The following is a 26,060-nucleotide window of genomic DNA, read 5'->3' as shown; positions in this document are numbered from 1 at the left end:
CTCATTGAACTTATGCAAATACCTATATTGCCATAAATTAAGAATACTTACAGTTTTCAAATTCTGGAGAAATCAAGGAGAGAAAAATGTTTCGAATTTTGCTTATAATATATACATTACTGAAGGCAATAAATAGCTCAAGAGATGTAAAAAGAGTTTTCTTGACTTCTGGAAAACACAACACAGAAAGAATCAGCAATGTTTCATTAAAAAGTCATAAAAATTAGCTCAGTTTCATATAATTAATTTCTGTTCTGTTTGAGGTTAGGTTAGCAATATATGGACATGTTATCTTTCTAATTGAAGTCCTAGAAGTTTGCTTTTAGTCTAATGATATATAGTCTCCAAAGCTATTAAAAATTTGTATTTGAGAGAATTTACCTGCTTTTTCTTTCTTTTTTTTGAAAGAGTTTTACTTCGTTCCCCTTGGTAGAGTGCTGTAGTGTCACAGCTCACAGCAACCTCAAACCCTTGGGCTCAACTGATCCTCTTGTCTCAACCTGCTAAGTAGCTGGGACTACAGGCACCCACCACAATGCCCAGCTATTTTTAGAGATGGGGGTCTCACTCTGGCTCAGGCTGGTCTTCAACTCCTGAGCTCAGGCAATCCACCTGCCTCGGCCTCCCAGAGTACTAGGATTACAGGCGTGAGCCACTGTACTCACCCCCTATCAGCTTTTTCACTACTTTCCTTGAAAAACAAACTTTGGGCTTAGTCAGTTAAAACACTCTCGGAGGTGAATCAAAATAAAATAATTGTATATGGAAGACAAAGGTCTTAGGATAGCCATGGTTAAAAAGACGATCAACAAAGTTCATTGTTTCTGTGGCATACAAGAATTTAACACAGGCTGGGCCCAGTGGCTCATGCTCATTTTGGTCAGAGGACATCCAAAACCAAAGAACAAATTATGTACATTGCCCCCAAATAGGAAAATTTGTTTGAGGTTAGGTTAACCTCAGAAGCTCCCAAGAGAGAAAAAGTTTTCTTTTGTCTAAGACTTAAACATTGAAGGAGGGGGCTAGAGCCCCCTTGCCTCCAAATATCCCCAAAGGAACCCCGGGAAAGATTGAGAAAGGGGAAAAGATTGGTGCCAAGCCCATGGACAGAGGCAGTCTGGGGGTAGCCCTTCCCCCAGATGCCACCAGGACCTGGGCACCAGCCATGCCTGCACCCAGTGCTCTGTGCACCAGGCAGGGGTGGCAGAAGAGCTGGGCTGTAGGGAGACAGCCATGGGCAGCCACAGGACTGTGGCAGTGGGCCTAGGTAGCGCATCTGGGTAAATACCAGACCTAATGGAATTGTTTCAGTAGACCAGACTCTGCCTCAGGGAACACAGTCAAACTCCTGCTGGGTAAATACTAGGGCCTAGTAAGGCACACAGCTGTTGGGCTTTAAAGTTTGGGCCTCAGCAGGCCTACATATTACTGCATTTGCAAGAAAACAAAAGGTACAGAAAGTGAGTAAAGCCACATAGGCTCAGGGGACCCTGGGACATACTGAGAGAATTTAAATCCCCACACCAATAAGTCTATACTCAGGGCTCAAGAGATCCTACTGCCTCAGCCTCCCAAGTACCTGGGACTACAGGTGCTCACCATTACACCCAGTTTTCTTTTTCCCCCTAATTTAACTTAGAATTTTTACCTTTTTTAATTTTAATTTTTTTACTTTTTTAAATTTTTACTTAGAATTTTTACTTTTTTGTTTTTCTAATTTTACACTCTTGCTCAAGTTAGTCTCCAACTCCTGAACTCAGGCAATCCATCCACGCTGTAGAAGAGAAGGGCTTGGCAGCTGAGCCTGGGCTAACATGAGAAGTAAGCTCCCTACTGCATCTCCCCAAAAGCCTGGAGAAAGGTCCTTGCCAACACCATGGACCAGCACTGGAGCCAGAGACCTGCTCATTCTGCCAGTTAACCCCTGCTGAACAGTACAGGGGCCACCACCACATTCTATTTCTAGAATCTCTTGTCTCCACATTTCTAGGCAGAAATGGACAAACATCTCTCTTCCTGGTAACCCAGAGTAGACATGACTGATGCTGTATTTTCCCAGTAAATGTTCAGTAAGAAACTAAACACACACCTGACCTCTTCCTACCTTGCCCTCTTTTGTGTTCCCCCCAAATGCTTGTTCCTCATTTCCCAGGCACCACTTTCTGTTGATGAGCAGACCTTACTTATTTTGTTTTCTTTTGTGAAGATTTTTAAAATTTTCTGTAACTTTTTTTGTGGTGAGGAAAAAGAATAAATATGGGCATAATGGGGAGATATGCAAATTCCCATTTGAGAACCAAATGGATCCCAACTGCCTGGATGAGTTTCTTTTGGTCCCACGGAACTGGAAAAGGAGCTTTGAGAAGGCTATAGGAACTTTTTCTTGGACATTAAAATGCTATGTTGACTTGTGATTAACCCCTGCTGTACATGTTTCTCAGATTCTTACATTATCAACTGTTCCTTATGTGAGAGCACATAATCACATAAACTCTGCCCTTAGGTCAAAACTGTAATTTCTTCTCACAAATTACAGGCTGATGTACACAGCGTTGGCATTTTTGTCTTCTGGAAGGCCAACTTTAATTGTCCCACACAGTAACACGCATACCCTTTTCCTATAGCATCTAAGCCTCATTATGGGGGGGGGGGTGTGTAACAGCAAGGAGACCCACCTGTCTTGTTGTCACCGTCACCCATGACTATGTACCTGCCCATAAATTCCCCAATAAATGTACTGACAGTAGATTTGTCTTTGTTTTGGGGGGTTTTGGCACCTTCTGCATTTGGGCATCCTTTGCATTTATGGACATTTTACAAAACAACTGGCAAGCTAGCCAGCACAAGCCCAGGAGCCAAAGCATGGGCAAAGAGAAGAAAAGACTGGAGAGGAAAATCTGGGTTGTACTTCATCTGTTCGGAGCACTGTTGCCCACATTTTAGATGCCAGTGGACTACTGAATAAGTACAGGGATGCCTCTAAACTCCCTGGGAGCCCAGAGAACTTGTCACTGGAAAATTGCATTACCCCCTAGGGTAAGGAAAGTCACCATGTGGCATCACTAGGGGATTGGCCATTACTAGGGGCTTTGCAGGTGGCTAACACAACCACAGTTGTCAGCTGAAGGGTAAGAAAGCTAGATGAAGAATTATGGTCATAAAGGGAAATGAAAGCCTCCACATGTATGTTAGTAGTTGGCTTTGTGTATAAGTTTGAAACTAAGGAAATGCAGGTGAAAAATCTGTTTTGTGCAACTTGAAGGGAATAAGCTGTCTCAACCAAAAATCTGAGTGTGCGGCACAGCACGTGGTAGTCCATCTGTATTCAACAATTAGAAGGACAATAAAATCATAAAATTACTCTAACTGAACAGGCAGAAAATAAGGAGGACAGTATTTGTATGGGAAGATTCTGAACCCTGGAAAATGAGATTTGTAAAAAATAAATTTAATGTACAACAGAGAAACCAAGTTTGCCTTGAGAATTTATAAGATCTACTTGGCTTGCAAATGATCAACTATTCTGTAAATTATCTGTTTTGATCCACTATTTCCATTTCTTTCCAAAAACAGGCACACACACACTTCTCACTTTATACTTTTCTTGCACGATGTTTATTTTTTACTTGATATATTGCATATTGCAGTCAATATTAATCAAAACAAAACCATCTCCAAACATCACTGGCCCAGAAAAGTGCCATGTGCAAAGAAAAATATTGGGTAAAATTCTATTAATAGTGATTTAGGATTTAAAGATACGGATTTAAATGATATACTCTTACATAACCTTTATTATAACCATCAAAGTATTTCCATAGCTACAAAAAGGAGAAATATATACAAAACAGTTAACTATGACAACATTCTTAAAATTATTGAAACTTTAGTCTTCAGAAACAGATTGCCAGAAAACTCATTCCACTTTGCTACCCAATAATACATGATTTTATTTTTTAACTACAGTATCTTTTTTTTTTTTTGAAACAGAGTCTCACTTGGTCACCCTTGGTAGAGTGCCATGGTGTCTTAGCTCACAGCAACCTCAAACTCTTGGGTCCAAGTGATCCTCTTGCCTCAGCCTCCCAAGTAGCTGGGACTAAAGGCACCCGCCACAACACCTGGCTATTTTTTAAGAGACAGGGTCTTACTCTGGCTCAGGCTGGTCTCAAACCTATGGGCTCAGGCAATCCACCCGCCTCATCCTCCCAAGTGCTGGGATTACAGGCGTGAGCCACCATGCCCAGCTTTGTTTAACTACAATCCTGATAAGATAGTTTAACATTGTTAGCAGGGTAACATTTCATTCATTGTACACTAGTGTCAAAACATTAAAAAGTGCCGGATGCAGTGGCTCACATCTATAATCCCAGCACTGTGAGAGGCTGAGGCGGGAAGACAGCTTGAGCTCAGGAGTTCGAGGCTTATCTGAGCAAGAGTGAAACTCTGACTCATGAAAAAAAAACTGAAAAACCCAGCCGGGCGCCACTGCGAGCACCTGTAATCCCAGCGGCTTTAGAGGCTAAGGCAGCTGGATACCCAAAGCCTGAGTCTGAGGTTACAGTGAGCTACCACACCATTGCACTCTACTCAGGGCATAGAGTAAGAACTCTCTCTCAACAAAAAGAAAAAAAAAATTAAGAACCATTTAGTTTTATTAATCAAAACAAACAACTCATAGGCTAAATAAAGCACTTTAAAATCCACTTTATGCTCTCTGGTCACAAGCAGTTAAGAAAATTATGTTTTCTCTAAGATAGTAAACCTAGAGTTATGCTTTCTTTAATTTTAAAAAGTGAGGCTAATTATTTAGTGCACATGGATTTAAAAATATATACAAACTTTTAAACAGGAGTTTTTGTCCCTTCCCTCTAATAACTGTGAAGATGTTTTTATTTCAAACAAAATTCAAAATTCCTGGCTTAGCACCAGCCACATACACTGAAGTTGGTGGATTCAAACCTAGCCAGGGCCAGCTAAAATAACAATGACAACTGCAATAAAAAATAGCTGGGCATTGCAGTAGGCATCTGAAGTCCCAGCTACTTGGGAGGCTGAGGCAAGAGAATCGCTTACGCCCAAAAGTTTGAGGTTGCTATGAGCTGTGATGTCACAGCACTCTACCTAGGGTGACATACTGAAACTCTGTCTCAAAAAAAAAAAAAAAAAACAAAATTCAAAATTTCTATTTCCTATAATACATAAAATATACTCAAAACTTCTATTTTATTCTACCATAACGATTTCTCAGTATTTTAACTAATCATATTTTACTACATAAGGAGCAACTGATAAAATGATTTATGTTGAAATTTCAGAATGTTTCCCTTTTATATAGAAATGCCGTCAGTATGATGCTGTATGCTTATATGTACCATTTTTTAACTCAAGTACACATACCATGTTTCTTTAGATTTTCTTAATGTATATTACATTTGCCATTAAAATTTTGAAGAAAAATTGTTATTAATCACATTCACATAATTTTGAATGGCCTTTCATACCTCTTATGGAGAAACAAGAGGAACCTATTTTCCTATATATACTACAGATTAAAGTACAACATTGCATAATTTGAGAACACAATAATATTTACATTTGAAAAATTTCAAGTATTATCCATTGGATATAATTATACCTGTCAAAACATCAATGTTCTTGCCCTTTTTAAAAATATAATCAAATAAATTATCTAAATGTTTCAATTTCACACCATTTTCTAAATAGTCCGGGGAAATCTGAATGTCTGGTTTAGTTTTTACTTGTGCTGAACCCTCTGATACACAGACTAAAGTTTATTTCCTATGAACTCTATAGTGATTCCCCTCCACCCCCAATGGTGATTTCTAACTTATACTTTTTAGACAGAACTCCTTCTGTAATTATTTTATATATATATATATATATTTTTTTTTTTTTAAAGACAGAGCCTCAAGCTGTCACCCTGGGTAGAGTGCCGTGGCATCACAGCTCACAGCACCCTCCAACTCCTGGGCTCAAGCACTTCTCTTGCCTCAGCCTTCCAAGTGGCTGGGACTACAGGCACCTGCCACAACACCTAGCTATTTTTTGGTTGTAGCCATCGTTGTTTGGCGAGCCCAGGCTGGATTTGAACCTGCCAGGTCAGGTGTATGTGGCTGGCACCTTAGCCACTTGAGCCAGAGGCACCGAGCTTTTATTTTATATTTTTGAGACAGAGTCTCACTATGTCGTCACCCCCTGTAGAGTGCTGTGACATCACAGCTCACAGAAACCTCAAACTCTTCGGCTCAGGCTATTCTCTTGCCTCATCCTCCCAAGTAGCTGGTACTACAGGGGCTCACCACAGTGCCTGGCTATTTTTTGTTACAGTTGTCACTGTTGTTTAGCTGGCCTGGGCCGGGTTCAAATCCACCAGCCTGGATGTATGTGGCCGGCACCATAACCACTGGGCTACTGGTACCAAGCCTAGACATAACTCTTTTGACATGTATTATATTTACAGAGTTTCTGTAGCATGGATTCTCTGATGTTGAGTAAGATGTGAACTACAATAAAAGATTCTGTCACATACTTTACACTTGTAGGGTTTCAATCCAGTGTGAATTCTCTGATGTTGAGTAAGGATCGAAAACCTACTAAAGGATATGCCACATTCTTCACATTTGTAGGGTTTCACTCCAGAATGTTTTCGCTGATGCAGTCTAAGGCCTGAAGACTGGGTAAAGGATTTACCACACTCTTTACATTTGTAGGGTTTCCCTCCAGTATGAACTATCTGATGTCGAGTGAGGTGTGAACTACAGTTAAAGGCTTTGTCACATTCATTGCATTTGTAAGGTTTCACTCCATTATGAATTCTCTGATGTTGTGTAAGATGTGAACTACGGTTAAAGCATTTGCCACATTCTTTACATTTGTAGGGTTTCAACCCGGTATGAATTCTCTGATGTTGGGTAAGGCTAGAACCACAGTTAAAGGCTTTGCCACACTCTGAACATTTGTAGGGCTTTTCCCCAGTATGAGTTCTCTGATGTTGCCTAAGGATTGAAGTCCTACTAAAGGATATGCCACATTCTTCACATTTGTAGGGTTTCACTCCAGTATGAATTTGCTGATGTTGCCTAAGGCTTCCCAGTTGAGTAAAGGATGTGCCACATTTTTCACACTTATAGGGTTTTACTCCAGTATGAATCTGCTGGTGTAGTCTAAGGCTTCCCAGCTGAGTAAAGGATATGCCACATTCTTCACATTTGTGGGGTTTCAATCCACTATGAATTCTCTGGTGTTGAGTAAGGTTTGAACTACAGTTAAAAGCTTTGCCACACTCTGAACATTTGTAGGGCTTTTCCCCAGTATGAATTCTCTGATGTTGTCTAAGGACTGAAAGCTTAGTGAAGGATGTGCCACATTCTTCACATTTATGGGGTTTCACTCCAGTATGAACTTGCTGATGTTGTCTTAGTCTTTCCATCTGAGTAAAGGAAATGCTGCATTCTTCACATTTGTGTGGTTTCAATCCAGTATGAATTTTCTGATGTTGTCTAAGGCTTCTCAAATGAGTAAAGGATATTCCACATTTTTTACACTTGTAAGTTTTCACTCCAGTATGAACTTGCTGATGTTGTCTAAGGCTTCCCAACTGAGTAAACGACATGTCACATTCTTTACATTTGTAGGGTTTTTCTCCAGAATGAATTCTCTGATGTTGAGTAAGATTTGAACTACAGTTAAAGGCTTTGCCACAGTGTTTACATTTGTAGGGTTTTACTCCAGTATGAATTCTCTCATGCTGAGTAAGGTTTGAACTACAGTTAAACCCCTTCCCACATTCCTTACACTTGTAAGGCTTTTCTCCAGAATGAATTCTCTGATGTTGAATAAGCCCAGAATTATGGTTAAAGGCTTTGCCACATTCTTTACATTTGTAGCATTTCTCCCCAGTAAAAATTCTTCGGTGCACAGTAAGATTTGAGGAACGATTACAGAATTCACTACCTTCTTTACCTTTAGTACAAATTTTCTGATGTTTTTGAAGCTGTGAACTCTGGTTAAAAGTTTTGCCACACTGCTTACATTTGCACATATTTTCTTCAGAACAAATTATGTTACATTTTCTTAGATTGGATGACTGGGTAAAAAAGTTGTTACATTTATTACATCCATCTGAGTTTTCTCTACTATGAATTTCCTGATTTTGAGAATGTTTCTCTGAAGAGGAAAAAGCTTCTACATATTCATTACTTTTGTAAGAATACTCCTGAATATGGGTATTCTCATCATTAACAAGCCTTAAATCTTGATTAAAGACTTTGTCACATTTTTTATATTTGTACTGAATCACTGGATATTGAGATTTCTGATATTTTCTTGAGCAAGAGTCTTGGTTCAAGGTCTTTTCAGATTCACTGCATTTATGATTGCTTTCATCAATATGTATATCTTGGTAATTATTTAGCAAAGTGCCCTTGATAAAGGACATCAAAGTTTTATTGGGTATGTTATGTTTTCCCCAATTATCCATTCCTTGATATTGATTAAGCAATGACAATTGGGTAAACACCTTATTATACTGATCAAAGTTGTTGATTCTGGCACAAAATTGTATTATTTGTTGGTGGAGGAATACCAAACTTTTAACAAAGGACCCATCAAATTGATCACATTTAGAAATATTCTCTACAATTTCAAATTTCTGCTCTTCAGAAATATTTGACTGAACATTTAATCCAATTCTATATGCAATGTCGTGGGTTTCTCTGGGGCTTTCCAAAGACTGGTTATTGCTTCTGTTCATATGTAGTGCTGGAAAAAAAATGCGGATATACTTTAAATGATATATTCAGTCTAGTGAGAAAAAACATGGGTAATTACTACAGCAAATGAGAGACTGTAGAACATATATATCATGAAAGGTAAAGATTATGTGTTAAGAATAAACAAAATTTTTCTTTTTTACTTTTATTTATTTATTTAGAGACAGAGTCTCACTTTGTCACCCTTGACAGAGTTCAGTGGCATCATAGCTCACAGCAACCTCAAATTCTTGGGCTCAAGAAATTCTCTTGCCTCAGCCTCACAAGTAGCTAGAACTACAGGTGGCTGCCACAATGCCCAGCTATTTTAGAGACGGGGTTGTGCTCTGTCTCACGATGGTCTCCAATCAGTGAGCTCAGGCAATCCACCCACCTCAGCCTCACAGAGTGCTAGGATTACAAGTGTGAGCCACCTCACCAGGCCTCAGTGGCTGTCTTTTAAATGACATAAATCTTAACAAAAAAAGACACAACATCAAAAAACGAAGTAATACAGTCCAATGAAAAAACAAAAATAAATATTCAAGTGATCCTAAAGAAATCAAAGTCTATGAAGTACCTTTAAAAGAATTTAAAATAGGCTCAGCACCCATAGCTCAGTGGTTAGGACACTAGCTACATGCACCAGGGGCTAGCAGATTCAAACCTGGCCCGGGGCCTGCTAAAACAACAATGACAACTACAGCAAAAAAATAGCCAGGCACGGTGGCAGGTACCTACAGTCCCAGCTACTCAGGAGGCTGAGGCAAAAGAATCGTTGAAGCCTAAGAATTTGAGGTTGCTGTGAGCTGTGATGCCACCACACTTCACCAAGGGCAACATAGTGAAACTCTGTCTCAAAAAAAAAAAAAAAAAAAGATTTAAAATATCTACCTTAAAGATTCTTCATAAGCTAAATGGGAACACAACAACTAATAATGCATAAAATAGTTGTTAATAAAGAAGTTTTTAAAACTCACCAATATAAAGCACAGAGCGGAAAAATAAAATAACCAAATTTAAAGATTCACTAGATAGTGTTGATAGTGGACTTGATTTAGAAGGAAAAAAACCAGCAAGCTTGATAATAGGTTGTTTGAAATTAAGTCAAGTGAGAGAGAAAAAAAAAAGTGAATAGAGATTAAAGGATTTATTACTATCTAGCAAGCCAAAATAGTTATAATATGAGTTCTATATTGAAGTAAGCGAGAAAAATGGGGAGGGAGCTTACAGGAATAAATAATGCCTGACAACTTTCCAATTTGAGGAAGAAAAACGGCATAAAATTTAAAAGTTAATCTAACCAGGAACACAAAGAGACTAAAAACAGGATATATCATAATAAACTATTCAAAATTTGCAAAACAAGAGAATCTTGAAATCAGCAGGAAAAATGTGACATGTCATGCACTCTTACAGGATGACAAACATATTTTCTTTTCGGTAATAAATCTTGTACACCAGAAAGGTGTAGGATGATATACACAAAAAAATACTGATAAAATGACAACTACCAACCATGAACACTGCCAAAACTGCCCTTCAAAATCTAGGTAGGCTGGGTCTGGTGGCTCACACCTATAATCCTAGCAGTCTGGGAGGCCAAGGCAGGTGGATTACCTGAGCTGACAAGGAGAGGCCAGCCTGAGCTAGAGCAAGATCATGTCTCTAAAAATGGCTAGGCGTTGTTGCGGGAGGCTGTAGTCCCAGCTACTTGGGAAGCTGAGTCAAGAGAATCGCTTAAGCCCAAGAGTTTGAGGTTTCTGTGAGCTATAACGCCACGGCACTCTACCAAGGGTAACAAAGTGAGACTGCATCTCAAAAAAAAAAAATTAAAGCACTTCTAAGCCCAAAAGGTTAACAGATTCATATTCCAAAGACAAACCAAAAAGAAACAGAAGACACAAACAACACTACAGAACATTTACACATAAAAGTCATGTACTGAATTTTCCACCAAGAACAGCAGGATGCCACTATTCTTAAGTACACATGGCAAATAATGCTAGATACAACCTGTTAAGCCAAAAAATGAGTCTCAACAAAAATAAATAATAAAAACCAAAGTATTATTTCTGACTAAAATTAAAAAAAATGTTAGAAGTAAACACCAAAATATAAGTAATATGTTCCTGTGGTGTAAAAATAAAACAAAAAGACTATCAAACTTTTTTTTTTTTTTGCAGTTTTTGACCAGGGATGGGTTTGAATCCGCCACCTCCAGTATATTGGGCCACCTCTGGTATATAGGGCTGGGGCCTACTCCTTTGAGCCACAGGGGCTGCCCTCAAACATATTCTTATTCAAGAATAAAAACACCCATTGTTAAAATGTTAATACTAAACAAAGGGACGTAGAGATTTGACAAAACCTCTATCAAAATATCAATAGAAGTTTATGTACCCATGTTAAAATATTCTAAAATATCCACATAATCTCAAAAGTTAAAAAAGAATTGAAATAAAAATACATTAGTACCATCATACTTTCTGATTTCAAAATATATTTAAAATGGTGTAGTAATGGCATAAAAACAGAAAAATGGATGAGGACACAGAATAGAAAGCCTAGAAATAAACGCTCATGTATATAGTCAACATATCTTCAACCTGGGCACAGAAATACCACGTGGGAAGAACAGCCTTTTAACAAATTAAGTTGGGAATACTGGAAGTACAAATAAAAGAAACTGAAGCTGGACTTTACCTTGTACTATGTACAAACATGAATGCAGAATGGACTGACTTATTTTGTAGTAGCTATTCTAAATGGAATTTGAAATTTCTTTTTCAATACACTGTTGCAGAAGAGAAAAGGTATTAATTCCTTTTTTTAATTTTGCTTTCAATTGTCTTAGTTTAAAGTTTTTTTTAATTTTCTTTTTTTCTTTCTTTTATTTATTTGTTTTATTTTTATTGAGACAGATTTTCACTTTGTGGCCTTCAGTAGAGTACTGTGGCATCATAGCTCACAGCAACCTCCAACTCTTGGGCTTAAGCAATTCTCTTGCCTCAGCCTCCCAAGGAGCTCGACTACAGGCACCGGCTACAATGCCCAGCTATTTTTTTGTTGCAGTTGTCATTCTTGTTCAGCTGGCTTGGGCGGGTTCGAACCCACCAGCCTCAGTGCACATGGCTGGCACTGTAATCACTATGCTACGGGCGTCAAGCCCCTTTACTGATTTTTTTCATAGCTTGTGTGCAATGTAGTTTTTAGGTTTTTATGAATAAAAGAACATTTGGCTGCAGACAATCTGACTCCCTATTTTGCAACTGCAATGACTTTCATTCTTTCTCTGATTGTTTTCATGCTGACTTCTAGTACTTTGCTGAATAAGAGTGTTAAAAACAGGTATCTTTACTCAAGAAAAACCTTTAGCATTTCTCTGTTCACTATAATGTTAATATTGCATTGCCACACATGTGCTTTATTATGGTGACATATAAACCTTCTATATCTAACTTGTTGAGTGTTTTTAATCATAAAGAAATGCTGTCAAATATTTTTTCTGCATCTACAATAGTGCTAAAAATTAAGATATCTAGAAATAAACTTAATTAAAAAGGCAAAAGATAGGTACACTGACAACTAAAAAATGTGGATGAAATACAAGTGAATAAATGGAAAGTTACATGGTGCTTATAGATGGGAAAAATAATTTTAATTTTTTTATTTTTTCTTTTTTTGGCCGGGGCTGGGTTTGAACCCGCCACCTCCGGCATAGGAAAAATAATTTTTAAATGGCCATGCTACCCAAAGTGATGTACACATTCTTTCATTGAAGTTTCTATGAAAATATCAATGACATTCTTCACAAACACTTAAAAAAACCCTAAAATTTGAATGAAACTTGAAAAGACCCCAAACAGACAAGGAGGGCATCATAGTACCTGACTCCAAAATTTATCAGAAGTTACGGTATACAAAAAAAGAAATAAAAATAAAAAATAAATAAATAAAAGAACTTACGGTATTCAGACATAAATGGATCTGAAGAACATAATGTTAAGCGAAAAAAGCCAGATTACAAAAATACTATGTGATTTTACTCATGCATAGAATCTTAAGAAAAAGTTGATATCATAGAAGCAGAGAGTAGAATAATGGTATCACAGAAAGACTGAGGAGAGGGAGGATGAAGTGAGGTTTATTAACAAGTACAAAATTACAATTAGCAAGAAACAATTTTGATTTTCTATTGTACAGCAAGATAACAGGGTTCAGACTAACATATTGCATTCTACAAAATAGGTGAAAGAGTTGCTAGTGGATGTTCTCATTACAAATTACAAATAAATACATAAGGAAATGGATAAAAGGAAACACTAAATATAACTTCATCATCATATAACAAATATATTAAACATCAAATTGCACCCCCTAAATAATGTGCAATCACCATGTGTCAATTAAAAACCACTGAATATGCTGGGGCGGAGCAAGATGGCAGCCGAGTAACAGCTTCCTTGCATCTGGGCACCGTGAGTCTGGGGAGATAGGACTCCAGGCATCTCTGGCTGGTGGGAACTGCCTATCATCACTCCTATGAAGATACAGGGAGTCAGCGAGAGACTTCTGGACCCCAAGAGGAGGACTAAAACAGTGGAAAACCGGCAAGTGGTCGCGTGTGTTCAATCCGTCTAAACCGGCCAACAACTGTAAGTTCAGTAGCAGCGAGACTGCAAACCAGAAAGGCCTTACCTGTGAACTGTTTTGATGTCCTTGGACTTGGCACTGAGTTGAACTGCCTTGGGGAAGGCCTGAGCGGGAGTGCTGAGAACTTTGGCCGTTGTCTAGGGCCCCAGTCTGAGCCGCTGAGCCAGACGGAGCTAATAGTGTTTGGTGGTGGGTCACACGGATCCATTGTCAGTGATCTGCCCCGGCAAGCTCCGCCCTCAGGGTCGCAGAGCTAGAAACGGGTGGGAGCTGGTAACCCAGCAACCAAGTACCCTAAGGGTGGGGTTTGAGCCGCCTTGCAGCCCTAACCCTCAGGGGCAGACTGAGACCGGTTTTGGCACACTGAGTAAGTGGATAGCCACTTCAGCAGTGATTCCAGCGAGAAAGCTAGGAAAGCTTCTGCTCAGCAAGTTTACAAGTTCAAAGTGCCTTTTAAGTAGGCTGAAGAGAGATTTAGGGTGTCTACCTGCTGGGGTTTGAGAAATCAGCAGCCTCCAGTCGTATCAGAACTGTGACTAACATCTCATACCCCAGAAGGCCACGTGTTGCCCAGACAATATTCAATAACATATACAAACTGCTTTTTTTTTGGTTGTGTATTTTTTTCTTCCTTTTTTTTTGGTTTGGTTCTTTTTTTTGTTTGTTTATTTTGACGTTGCTGATGTTCTTTTGTTTTTTTTAATTTCAATCTTTTCCACACAGATCCCTTTCTCTTTCTCAATTTTCCTAGTTTAATTATAATTTCCCATTGCTGCCTTTTTTAATAACTTCAACTTCATTTTTGCTAGTGTTTCTACCGATATAATTTGGTTTTTCACCCAATTTTATCCCCGTAAAGTTTTCTGTTTGCTTCTTTTGGTTTGATTTATACCATTTTTGTCTTTCCTCTCTACTTGGTGGAGGTGGGGTACTGTGTCTGATCAGGTTAGCAAAGAGATGCTGACCTCAAGGGAACCACCCAACTGGGCACCCCCAGAAGGTGGGGTTTTTTAAGGTTGTGTCAAAGTACCCTACTGTACACCTATATTGCCCTGTCTCCCTCTTTCTGTGCCTCTCCTCTTTTTGTCAATATTCCTTATACTCACCCCCTCTCCTTTCTCTATCTTTCTTTTCTTCTTATCACTCGGTCCTCCTTTCTTTCATCCCCTTTTTTTTCCTCTTCAACCTTCTCACCCCTCTGTTCCTGTAACCCTTAGTCCACAGGCACAAGAACTTAAAGAGCAAGAGGAAGTGAAAGGAAAATTAGGGCAAGGAAACAGATAAAAGAAATCACTCATGAGGAAGAATCAGCAGAAAACTCCAGGCAACATGAAGAACCAGTCTAGAACAACCCCACTAAGGGACCATGAGGTAGCTACTGCAGATCATTCCACCAGTATAGAAATGTTAGGAACGACAGAAAGGGAATTTAGAATACACATGTTGAAAACAATGAAAGAAATGATGGAAACAATGAAGGAAACTGCTAATAAAGTGGAAAATAACCAAAAGGAAATCCAAAAACAGAATCAAATAAGAGATGAACGATATGAAGAATATAAAAAGGATATAGCGGACCTGAAGGAACTGAAACAGTCAATTAGGGAACTTAAAGATACAATGGAAAGTATCAGCAACAGGTTAGACCATGCAGAAGAAAGAATTTCAGAGGTAGAAGACAAAGTTCTTGAGATAACTCAGACAGTAAAAGAGGCAGAAAAGAAGAGAGAGAAAGCAGAACGTTCACTGTCAGAATTATGGGACTTTATGAAGCGTTCCAACATACAAGTTATAGGAATTCCAGAAGGGGAAGAAGAATGCCCCAGAGGAATGGAAGCCATACTAGAGAATATTATAAAAGAAAATTTCCCAAACATCACCAAAGATTCTGACACACTGCTTTCAGAGGGATATCGGACTCCAGGTCGCCTCAACTCTAACCGAGCTTCTCCAAGACACATTGTGATGACCCTGTCCAAAGTCAAGACAAAAGAAAAGATTCTGCAAGCTGCCAGGAGTAAGCGCCAGTTGACCTACAGGGGCAAATCCATCAGAGTTACCGCAGACTTCTCTAATGAAACTTTCTAAGCAAGAAGACAATGGTCATCTACCTTTAATCTACTTAAACAGAACAATTTTCAGGCCAGAATTCTGTACCCTGCTAAGCTAAGCTTCAAAATTGACGGAGAAATCAAATCATTTACGGATATACAAACATTGAGGAAATTCGCCACAACAAGACCAGCTCTACAGGAAATACTTCAACCTGTTCTGCACACTGACCACCACAATGGATCAGCAGCAAAGTAAGAACTCAGAAATCAAAGGACAAAACCTAACCTCCACACTGATGCAAAAGATAAAACTAAGCAATGGACTCTGACCAAATAAGACGAATAGAATACTACCACACTTATCAATTATCTCAATAAATGTTAATGGCTTGAATTCCCCACTGAAGAGACACAGATTGGCTGACTGGATTAAAAAACACAAGCCATCCATTTGCTGTCTGCAAGAAACACACCTGGCTTCAAAAGACAAATTAAAGCTCCGAGTCAAGGGTTGGAAGACAATTTTTCAGGCAAACGGAATTCAGAAGAAAAGAGGAGTTGCAATCTTATTTTCAGATACATGTGGATTTAAAGCAACTAAAGTCAAAAAAGATAAAGATGGTCACTTTATATTGGTCAAGGGAAAACTACAACAAGAAGACATTTCCATTCTAAATATTTATGCACCCAATTTAAATGCTCCCAGATTCTTGAAGCACACCTTACTCAGTCTGAGCAATATGATATCTGATAATACCATCATAACAGGGGACTTTAACACACCTCTTACAGAGCTGGACAGATCCTCTAAACAGAAATTAAACAAAGATGTAACAGATTTAAATGAGACCCTAGAACAACTATGCTTGATAGATGCATATAGAATACTCCACCCCAAAGATAAAGAATATACATTCTTCTCATCACCCCATGGAACATTCTCCAAAATTGATCATATCCTGGGACACAAAACAAATATCAACAGAATCAAAAGAATTGAAATTTTACCTTGTATCTTTTCAGACCATAAGGCACTAAAGGTGGAACTCAACTCTAACAAAAATGCTCAAGCCCACCCAAAGGCATGGAAATTAAACAATCTTCTGTGGAATAACAGATGGGTGAAGGAAGAAATAAAACAGGAAATCATTAACTTCCTTGAGCATAGCAACAATGAAGACACAAGCTACCAAAACCTCTGGGATACTGCAAAAGCAGTTTTGAGAGGAAAATTCATCGCTTTAGATGCCTACATTCGAAAAACAGAAAGAGAGCACATCAACAATCTCACAAGAGATCTTATGGAATTGGAAAAAGAAGAACAATCTAAGCCTAAACTCAGTAGAAGAAAAGAAATCTCCAAAATCAAATCAGAGATCAATGAAATTGAAAACAAAAGAATCATTCAGAAAATTAATGAAACAAGGAGTTGGTTTTTTGAAAAAATAAATAAAATAGATAAACCATTAGCCAGACTAACTAGAAATAGAAAAGTTAAATCTCTAATAACCTCAATCAGAAACGATAAAGGGGAAATAACAACTGATCCCACAGAGATACAAGAGATCATCTCTGAATACTACCAGAAACTCTATGCCCAGAAATTTGACAATGTGAAGGAAATGAATCAATATTTGGAATCACACCCTCTCCCTAGACTTAGCCAGGATGAAATAGACCTCCTGAACAGACCAATTTCAAGCACTGAGATCAAAGAAACAATAAAAAAGCTTCCAACTAAAAAATGCCCTGGTCCAGATGGCTTCACTCCAGAATTCTATCAAACCTTCAAGGAAGAGCTTATTCCTGTACTGCAGAAATTATTCCAAAAAACTGAGGAAGAAGGAATCTTCCCCAACACATTCTATGAAGCAAACATCACCCTGATACCAAAACCAGGAAAAGACCCAAACAAAAAGGAGAATTTCAGACCAATCTCACTCATGAACATAGACGCAAAAATTCTCAACAAAATCCTAGCCAATAGATTACAGCTTATCATCAAAAAAGTCATTCATCATGATCAAGTACGCTTCATCCCAGGGATGCAAGCCTGGTTTAACATACGCAAGTCTATAAACGTTATCCACCATATTAACAGAGGCAAAAATAAAGATCACATGATCCTCTCAACAGATGCAGAAAAAGCATTTGATAAAATCCAGCATCCTTTTCTAATTAGAACTCTGAAGAGTATAGGCATAGGTGGCACATTTCTAAAACTGATTGAAGCTATCTATGACAAGCCCACAGCCAATATTTTACTGAATGGAGTAAAACTGAAAGCTTTTCCTCTTAGAACTGGAACCAGACAAGGTTGTCCTCTGTCACCTTTACTATTCAACGTAGTGCTGGAAGTTCTAGCCAATACAATTAGGCAAGACAAGGAAATAAAGGGAATCCAAATGGGAGCAGAGGAGGTCAAACTCTCCCTCTTTGCTGACGACATGATCTTATACTTAGAGAATCCCAAAGACACAACCACAAGACTCCTAGAAGTCATCAAAAAATACAGTAATGTTTCAGGATATAAAATCAATGTCCACAAGTCAGTAGCCTTTGTATACACCAATAACAGTCAAGATGAGAAGCTAATTAAGGACACAACTCCCTTCACCATAGTTTCAAAGAAAATGAAATACCTAGGAATATACCTAACGAAGGAGGTGAGGACCTCTACAAAGAAAACTATGAAATCCTCAGAAAGGAAATAGCAGAGGATATTAACAAATGGAAGAACATACCATGCTCATGGATGGGAAGAATCAACATTGTTAAAATGTCTATACTTCCCAAAGCTATCTACCTATTCAACGCCATTCCTATCAAAGTACCTACATCGTACTTTCAAGATTTGGAAAAAATGATTCTGCGTTTTGTATGGAACCGGAAAAAACCCCGTATAGCTAAGGCAGTTCTTAGTAACAAAAATAAAGCTGGGGGCATCAGCATACCAGATTTTAGTCTGTACTACAAAGCCATAGTGGTCAAGACAGCATGGTACTGGCACAAAAACGGAGACATAGACACTTGGAATCGAATTGAACACCAAGAAATGAAACTAACATTTTACAACCACCTAATCTTTGATAAACCAAACAAGAACTTACCTTGGGGGAAAGACTCCCTATTCAATAAATGGTGTTGGGAGAACTGGATGTCTACATGTAAAAGACTGAAACTGGACCCACACCTTTCCCCACTCACAAAAATTGATTCAAGATGGATAAAGGACTTAAATTTAAGGCATGAAACAATAAAAATCCTCAAAGAAAGCATAGGAAAAACACTGGAAGATATTGGCCTGGGGAAAGACTTCATGAAGAAGACTGCCATGGCAATTGCAACAACAACAAAAATAAACAAATGGGACTTCATTAAACTGAAAAGCTTCTGTACAGCTAAGGAGACAATAACCAAAGCAAAGAGACAACCTACACAATGGGAAAGGATATTTGCATATTTTCAATCAGATAAAAGCTTGATAACCAGGATCTATAGAGAACTCAAATTAATCCACATGAAAAAAGCCAACAATCCCTTATATCAATGGGCAAGAGACATGAATAGAACTTTCTCTAAAGATGACAGACGAATGGCTAACAAACACATGAAAAAATGTTCATCATCTCTATATATTAGAGAAATGCAAATCAAAACAACCCTGAGATATCATCTAACCCCAGTGAGAATGGCCCACATCACAAAATCTCAAAACTGCAGATGCTGGCGTGGATGTGGAGAGAAGGGAACACTTTTACACTGCTGGTGGGACTGCAAACTAGTACAACCTTTCTGGAAGGAAGTATGGAGAAACCTCAAAGCACTCAACCTAGACCTCCCATTCGATCCTGCAATCCCATTACTGGGCATCTACCCAGAAGGAAAAAACTCCTTTTATCATAAGGACACTTGTACTTGACTGTTTATGGCAGCTCAATTTACCATTGCCAAAATGTGGAAACAGCCTAAATGCCCACCAACCCAGGAATGGATTAACAAGCTGTGGTCTATGTATACCATGGAATACTATTCAGCTATTAAAAAAAATGGACTTTACATCCTTCGTATTAACCTGGATGGAAGTGGAAGACATTATTCTTAGTAAAGCATCACAAAAATGGAGAAGCATGAATCCTATGTACTCAATCTTGATATGAGGACAATTAATGACAATTAAGTTTATGGGGGGGGAAGCAGAAAGAGGGATGGAGGGAGGAGGGTGGGGCCTTAGTGTGTGTCACACTTTATGGGGGCAAGACATGATTGCAAGAGGGACTTTACCTAACAATTGCAATCAGTGTAACTGGCTTATTGTACCCTCAATGAATCCCCAACAATAAAAAAAAAAAAAAAAAAAAAAACATTGAATATGGCTCAGCACCTGTAGCTCAAGCAGCTAAGGTACCAGCCACATACATCGGAGCTGGCAGGTTCGAAGCCAGCCCATGCCTGCCAAACAACAATGATAACTACCACCAAAAAATAGCCGGGTATTGTGGTGGGTACCTGTAATTCTAGCTACTTAGGAGGCTGAGGCAAGAGAACCACTTAAGCCCAAGAGTTGGAGATTGCTGTGACCTGTGACACCATGGCACTCTACCCAGGGTAACAGCCTGAAACTGTCTCAAAAATAAAAAATAAAAATAAAAAACATTGAATAAGGCCAGGTAAGGCGGCTCACACCTGTAATCTTAGCTCTGGGAGACCAAAAGGGTCAGGACTGCTTGAGCTCAGGAGTACACCAGCCTGAGCAGCTCTATTTTTAGAGAGCTGGGCATTGTGGTGGACACCTGTAGCTCCAGATACCAGGGAAGCTAAAGAATGAGGATTGCTTTAGCCCAAGAATTTTGAGGTTGCCGTGAGCAATGACGATGCCTCAGCACTCAACCCCAGTGTGATAAGAGTCAGCAAAACAAACAAACAAACCCAAAAGCACTAAGACTTCAATATAAGACTTAATAATTATTAAATCCCTAGAAGAATATAAAAAGAGGAAGCTTTGACAGGAGTAATAGTTCATGCCTATAATCCCAACACTCTGGGAGGCCAAAAAGGATGGATTGCTTGAGTTCTGAAGTTCGAGACCAACTTGAGCAAGAACAAGACCTTGTCTCTACTAAAAATAGAAAAACCAAGGGCTGGATGCAGTGGCTTATAACTATAATCCTACCACTCTGGGAGACCAAAACTATAATCCTACCACTCTGGGAGACCAAGGCTAGTGGATTGCTGGAGCTCCCCACTTCAAGACCAGCAAAACCAAGACCCTGTCTCTAAAAATAGCTGGGGATTGTTGATGGGTGCCCGTAGTCCCAGCTACTTGGAAGCTGAGGCAAGAGGATCCCTTGAATCAAAGTTTGAGGTGGCTGTGAGCTATGACACCACAGGGGAACAGAACGAGACTCTGTCTCAAAAAAAAAAAAAAAAAAGGCATGAACATAACATGTTATTAAATTAGCATATCCAAAATATCTCAAGGCATGGAAAATCAAACATGAATGAGATTTGTGCACATTGATGTACATTTCAGCATTATTCTTAAAAGATTACTTGGAATACCACAAATGTCCTTTTATAGATGAGTAGATAAATGTAGCATATGCATGCAATGGAATATTATTTAGACTCAAAAAGGTCATCTTGCCACATATTATACTAAGAACAAACCCCAAAGATGTAATGCTAAATAAAATAGGACAGTAAAAAAAAAAAAAAAAGAAAGAAAAATATGCTGCTTATCTTATTATATAAAAGGAATTAAAATTGTTCTTATTTTTATTTTCAAGTCCATATTGCTGTGTTTCTTTCTTGGTTATATATGTTTCCGCAGATGAGTTGATTGTATTTTTTATTTTTAACCTTAACATTATAAGTTGAATGATCGTTTAAGTCTGTACACTTGAAGCTGGTGTGGCGTATCTAACACAGTGAAAGAGAAGGTAGAATGATGTTCTTCAGGAAGCAGAGAGAAGTGAAAAGACAACTTGTTTAATGAGTATTCATTCTTACTTTTAAAAGATAAAAATGATCTAAAAATCTGTTGAAAATCTATGTAAATATAATTAAGACTACAAAACTGTACACTTCACTGGGCAAGTGGCTCATGCCCGTAATCCTAGCACTCAGGGACGCCGAGGTGAGTGAGCTGCTTGAGCTCACGAGTTCGAGACCAGCCTGAGCAAGAGCGAGACCGCATCTCTAAAAACAGCCAGGCGTTGTGGCGGGTGCGTGTAGTCCCAGCTACTCAGGAGGCTGAGGCAAGAAAATCACTTGGGCCCAAGAGTTTGAGGTTGCTGTGAGCTGTGATGCTGTACCACTCAACCGGGACTCACAAAGTGAGACTCTGTCTCAACAAAACAAAACAAACAAACAAAAGAAGGTATAGATTAGTAAAGATTAGTTTTTATTTATTATAGGAAAGGAGTTTTTTAGTTGCCACTAGCATAGGTCTCTCATTTACAAACAACCTCTGTGTACTGCATGCTCTCTCTCTTCCTCACCTCTTTGGCCTTCCTTCATGTTATGTTACAGTAAAAAGTTATGTTACGTTCTTGGCCTGCCAGGCATCTAGTATCATGAGCCAAATCTGTGGTTCTGTTCTAGCAGCAGAAAAATGGAAGGAAAAAGAGGTGGCTGAATATATTTTTTCTAAAAACCCAAACCCAATATAGTGCTTATATAAAACTAACTTTTGATACAAACACAACCAGGCTAAAAGTGAAAAAAATGGATAAGGATATTCCATGCAAATTGTATTATACTGGACAAAAATAGGCTTCTAGCCAAAATCTTTCACAAAAGTAAAACTATATAACAACAAACAGGTTAATTTGTCAAGAGTATATACAATAGGCTCAGCGCCCATAGCTCAGTGGTTACGGCACTAGCCATATACACTGGGGCTGGAGGGTTCAAACCCAGCCCAGGCCACCTAAAACAGCAATGATAACTACAAAAAAAAAAGTCAGGCATTGTGGTGGGCGCCTATAGTCCCAGCTACTTGGGAGGCTGAGGCAAAACAATCTCTTAAGTCCAAGAGTTTGAACTTGCTATGAGCTGTGACACCATAACACTCTACAGAGGGCAACACCGTGAGACTCTGTCTCATAAATAAATAAAATGGGGATTTCACTACTGTTGGACCCTGCCATGTGCCTGAGGCCTAGTGCAACTTCCCGAGCTTGACTAGAAGTAGATCCATCGAGCTACTTCCGCGTAGCAATGACTCAGCAAGGCCCGGCCTGAAACTGCCTCTACCTAAATACAGCCAACGTGGTACCATGCCATTGGCCCAACCCTGTTATACCACCCATCACACCATTTCACGTACCTCATCCCCCTCTTCCTTTCCCCACCCCTTCCCCACGCCCTATATAAGCCAGCTGCTTGAGGCAATAAAGTGTGTTCCTGCTTCAACAGACTCCCGGCTCCGTGTGTCCCTGTTCGGGCTGCCGACGCTCACCATCCCGCTCAGTCCCGGGGACAGAATCAGGCTGGCCCTACTCTCCCCTCTTCTGGACCTGTGGGACAGCCCGGCACACTACCCTATTGAAAACAATAGATAGATTATTCAGACAGAAAGCTATTGAGTACACTTGCAAAATGCTATAGACCAAATGAACCTAACAGACATACATATAACATTCCATCTAACATTATGAGAATACATATTCTTCTCCAGAACACATAGAATATTCCCCAAGACTAATCATATGTTGGGCCAAAAAAGCCTTTACAAATTTAAGAAAATTAAAAGCATATCAGATGCGATCAGATTTGATCAGATGTTTCCTTCTGATCACAATGGTATAAACCTGGAAATCAGTAGCAGAAGGAAAACTGGGAAACTCAAAAATATCTGGATAGTAAAAAACACATCCCTATATAACCATTGGGTCAATGAAGACATCCACAGAAAAACCAAAATGTATTTTGAGACAAATGAAATTGGAAATACTACAAATGAAAACTTCTGGGATACAAGAAAAGCAGTACTAAGAAAGACAAGTTTATAATGGTAAGTTTTGACATTTAGAGAATAAAAGAAAGATCTTAAATATAAAACCTAACTTTAATCCCAAAGGAAGTGAATGAGAAAGAACAAAATAATCCCAATGTTCACATAATAAAGAAAATAATACAAATTAGATCACAAAATATATAGGCTACCCAGCTCAGCGCCCATAGTTCAGTGGTTAGGGTGCTGGCCACATACACCAAGGCTGGGGTTCGAACCCAGCCTGGGCCTGCTAAAAACAATGACAACTGCAACAAAACAATAGCTGGGCGTTGTAGTGGGCACCTATAGTCCCAGCTACTTAAGAGGCTGAGGCAAGACAATTGCTTAAACCCAAGAGTTTGAGGTTGCTGTGACGCCACAGCACTCTACCAAGGGGGACATAGTGAGTCTCTGTCTCAAAATAAATACATAAATAAAGGCTACAAAGCCAATAGAAAAGATCAAAGTAACTAATAGTTGAATTATATAAAAAAGAAAAAACTGAAAATCTTTTGGCTAGATTAACCAAGAAAGTAAAATAACAAGAGAAGATTGAAAAAAGTATAAATCAAAGAAAAAATATTGAAATTAGTATCACGGAAATTAAAAGAAAAAAAAAATAGTCTGGGTATGGTGGCTCACGCTTGTAATCCCAGCACTCTGGGAGGCTGAGGCAGGCAGACTGCTTGAGCTCATGAGCGCGAGACCAGCCTGAGCAAAAAGCAAAACCCCGTCTCTACTAAAAATAGAAAAACTGAGATAAGAGGATCGCTTGGGCCTGAGTTAAAGGTTACTGTAAGCTGTGATGCCACGGTACTTTACCCAGGGTGGCTGCTTAAGACTTTGTCTCAAAAAAACAAGAAAAAGAAAAAGAAATTTAAAAAAATAATAAGACACTACTATGAACACCATGACGACAAACTAGATAAATTGGAATAAATAAATGTCTTAAAACAAAACACCAAACAATATTAAATTATGAAAAACTGGAAATGGTGAACAGACCAAAATTGAGCAATGACATTTAAGCAATAATGAAAAATCTCCCAAGAAAATGAAACCCATGATTGGATAATTTCACAGGTGAATTCTATCAAACATTTTAGTAGAATTACTGTCAATCCTTCACAAACCCCTGTGGCTCAAAGGAGTAGGGCGCTGGCCCCATATGCCTGAGGTGGCAAGTTCAAGCCCAGCCCTGGCCAAAAACTGCAAAAAAAAAAAAAAAAAAAAAAAAAAAAAAATTTAAAGTGGGAGACATTTCCAAACTTATGTTCTAAGGCTGTCAATTCTCTCATACTGAACCCAGACAGACAAGGTCACTACAAGAAAAAAAAACCACAAACCATTATCTCTGATGAAGAAAGTAGGAAATTCTCTACAAAATAATCAAATCAAATTATTTAATATCTTAAAAGAACCATATACCACAAACAGGTAGAATCTATCCCGGGCCTACCGAACAACGACTACTATCAAAAAATAGCAGGGCATTGTGCCGGGCGCCTGTAGTCCCAGCTACTTGGGAGGGTGAGGCAAGAGGATCGCTTAAGTCCAAGAGTTTGAGGTTGCTGTGAGCTGTGACACCACGCACTCTACCGAGGGGGACAGACTGAGATGCTATCTTCAAAAAAAAAAATAATAATAATATACACACACACACACAAGATCTCAAACACCTCAATAGCAAAAAAAAAAAAAAAAAGTGTATCTAACTTTAAAATGTTCAAAGGACTTGAGTAGATATTTCTCCAAACACAGAGTGACAAAAGATGTTTATAAAAAAAGCATTACTCATCAGGGAAATGTAAGTCAAAAGACAATAAATGTTGGCAAAGTTAAGGGAAAAACTCCTGTACAACTTCAGAAGGAAAGTGTACTGATCACATCATTATAAAATGCACTATGGAGACTTCTTGAAAATTAAAAACAGAAGTATATATAATCCTTCAATCTCACTTCTGGGCATATATCCGAAGGAGATCAAATCAGTAATACAAAGACATTCGTATTACTCCAATATTAATAGCAGATAATTGATAACACAGTATTTTTCAGCAATAAGAAAAAAAATTAATCCTATCACTTGTGACAAAACAGATGAACCTAGTGAAAATTATAGTCACTAAAATAAAAGAGAAACACAAGTACTATATATGATATGAACTACCTGTGGAATCTAAAAGTAGAGATAATAAAACCAGAAAGTAGGGGCGGCGCCCATAGTTAGTTGGCAAGGGCGCCGGCCACCTACACCTAGGGTGGTGGGTTGGAGCCCGGCCTGGGTCAGCTAAGCAACAATGACAACTGCAACCAAAAAATAGCAGGGTGTTGTGGCGGGCACTATCGTCCCAGCTACTTGGGAGGCTAAGGCAAGAGAATAGCTTAAGCCCAAGAGTTGGAGGTTGCTGTGAGCTGTGATGCCATAGCACTCTACCCAGGGCAACAGCTTGAGACTCTGTCTCAAAAAACAAACAAACGAACAAAAAAACAGAGAGTAGAATATTGGGGACCAATGGTAGGATATGGTAAAAATGGGGAGATATTTGTCAAAAATATAAACTTCCATCTCCA

At 38.7% G+C, this 26,060-nt stretch overlaps 1 protein-coding gene across 4 annotated transcripts in view; it reads right to left on the bottom strand.

The window, feature by feature from the left end:
- Positions 1 to 3,594: 3,594 nt before the first annotated feature.
- Positions 3,595 to 26,060, bottom strand: part of LOC128572416 (zinc finger protein 678-like) — a 40,831-nt gene continuing 18,365 nt past the window's right edge. For all 4 annotated transcript variants that reach the window (XM_053572391.1, XM_053572394.1, XM_053572392.1 and 1 more), the window contains one exon: positions 3,595 to 8,784. In XM_053572391.1, the coding sequence (XP_053428366.1) occupies positions 6,479 to 8,784 (2,306 nt within the window). In that variant the 3' untranslated portion in view covers positions 3,595 to 6,478. The remainder of the gene's footprint in view (positions 8,785 to 26,060) is intronic.

Source organism: Nycticebus coucang, chromosome 20 (genome assembly GCF_027406575.1).
Source record: "Nycticebus coucang isolate mNycCou1 chromosome 20, mNycCou1.pri, whole genome shotgun sequence".
NCBI lineage: Eukaryota > Metazoa > Chordata > Mammalia > Primates > Lorisidae > Nycticebus > Nycticebus coucang.
The sequence above is the reverse complement of the archived record's forward strand: the minus strand, read 5'-3'. Positions and strand labels throughout refer to the sequence as shown.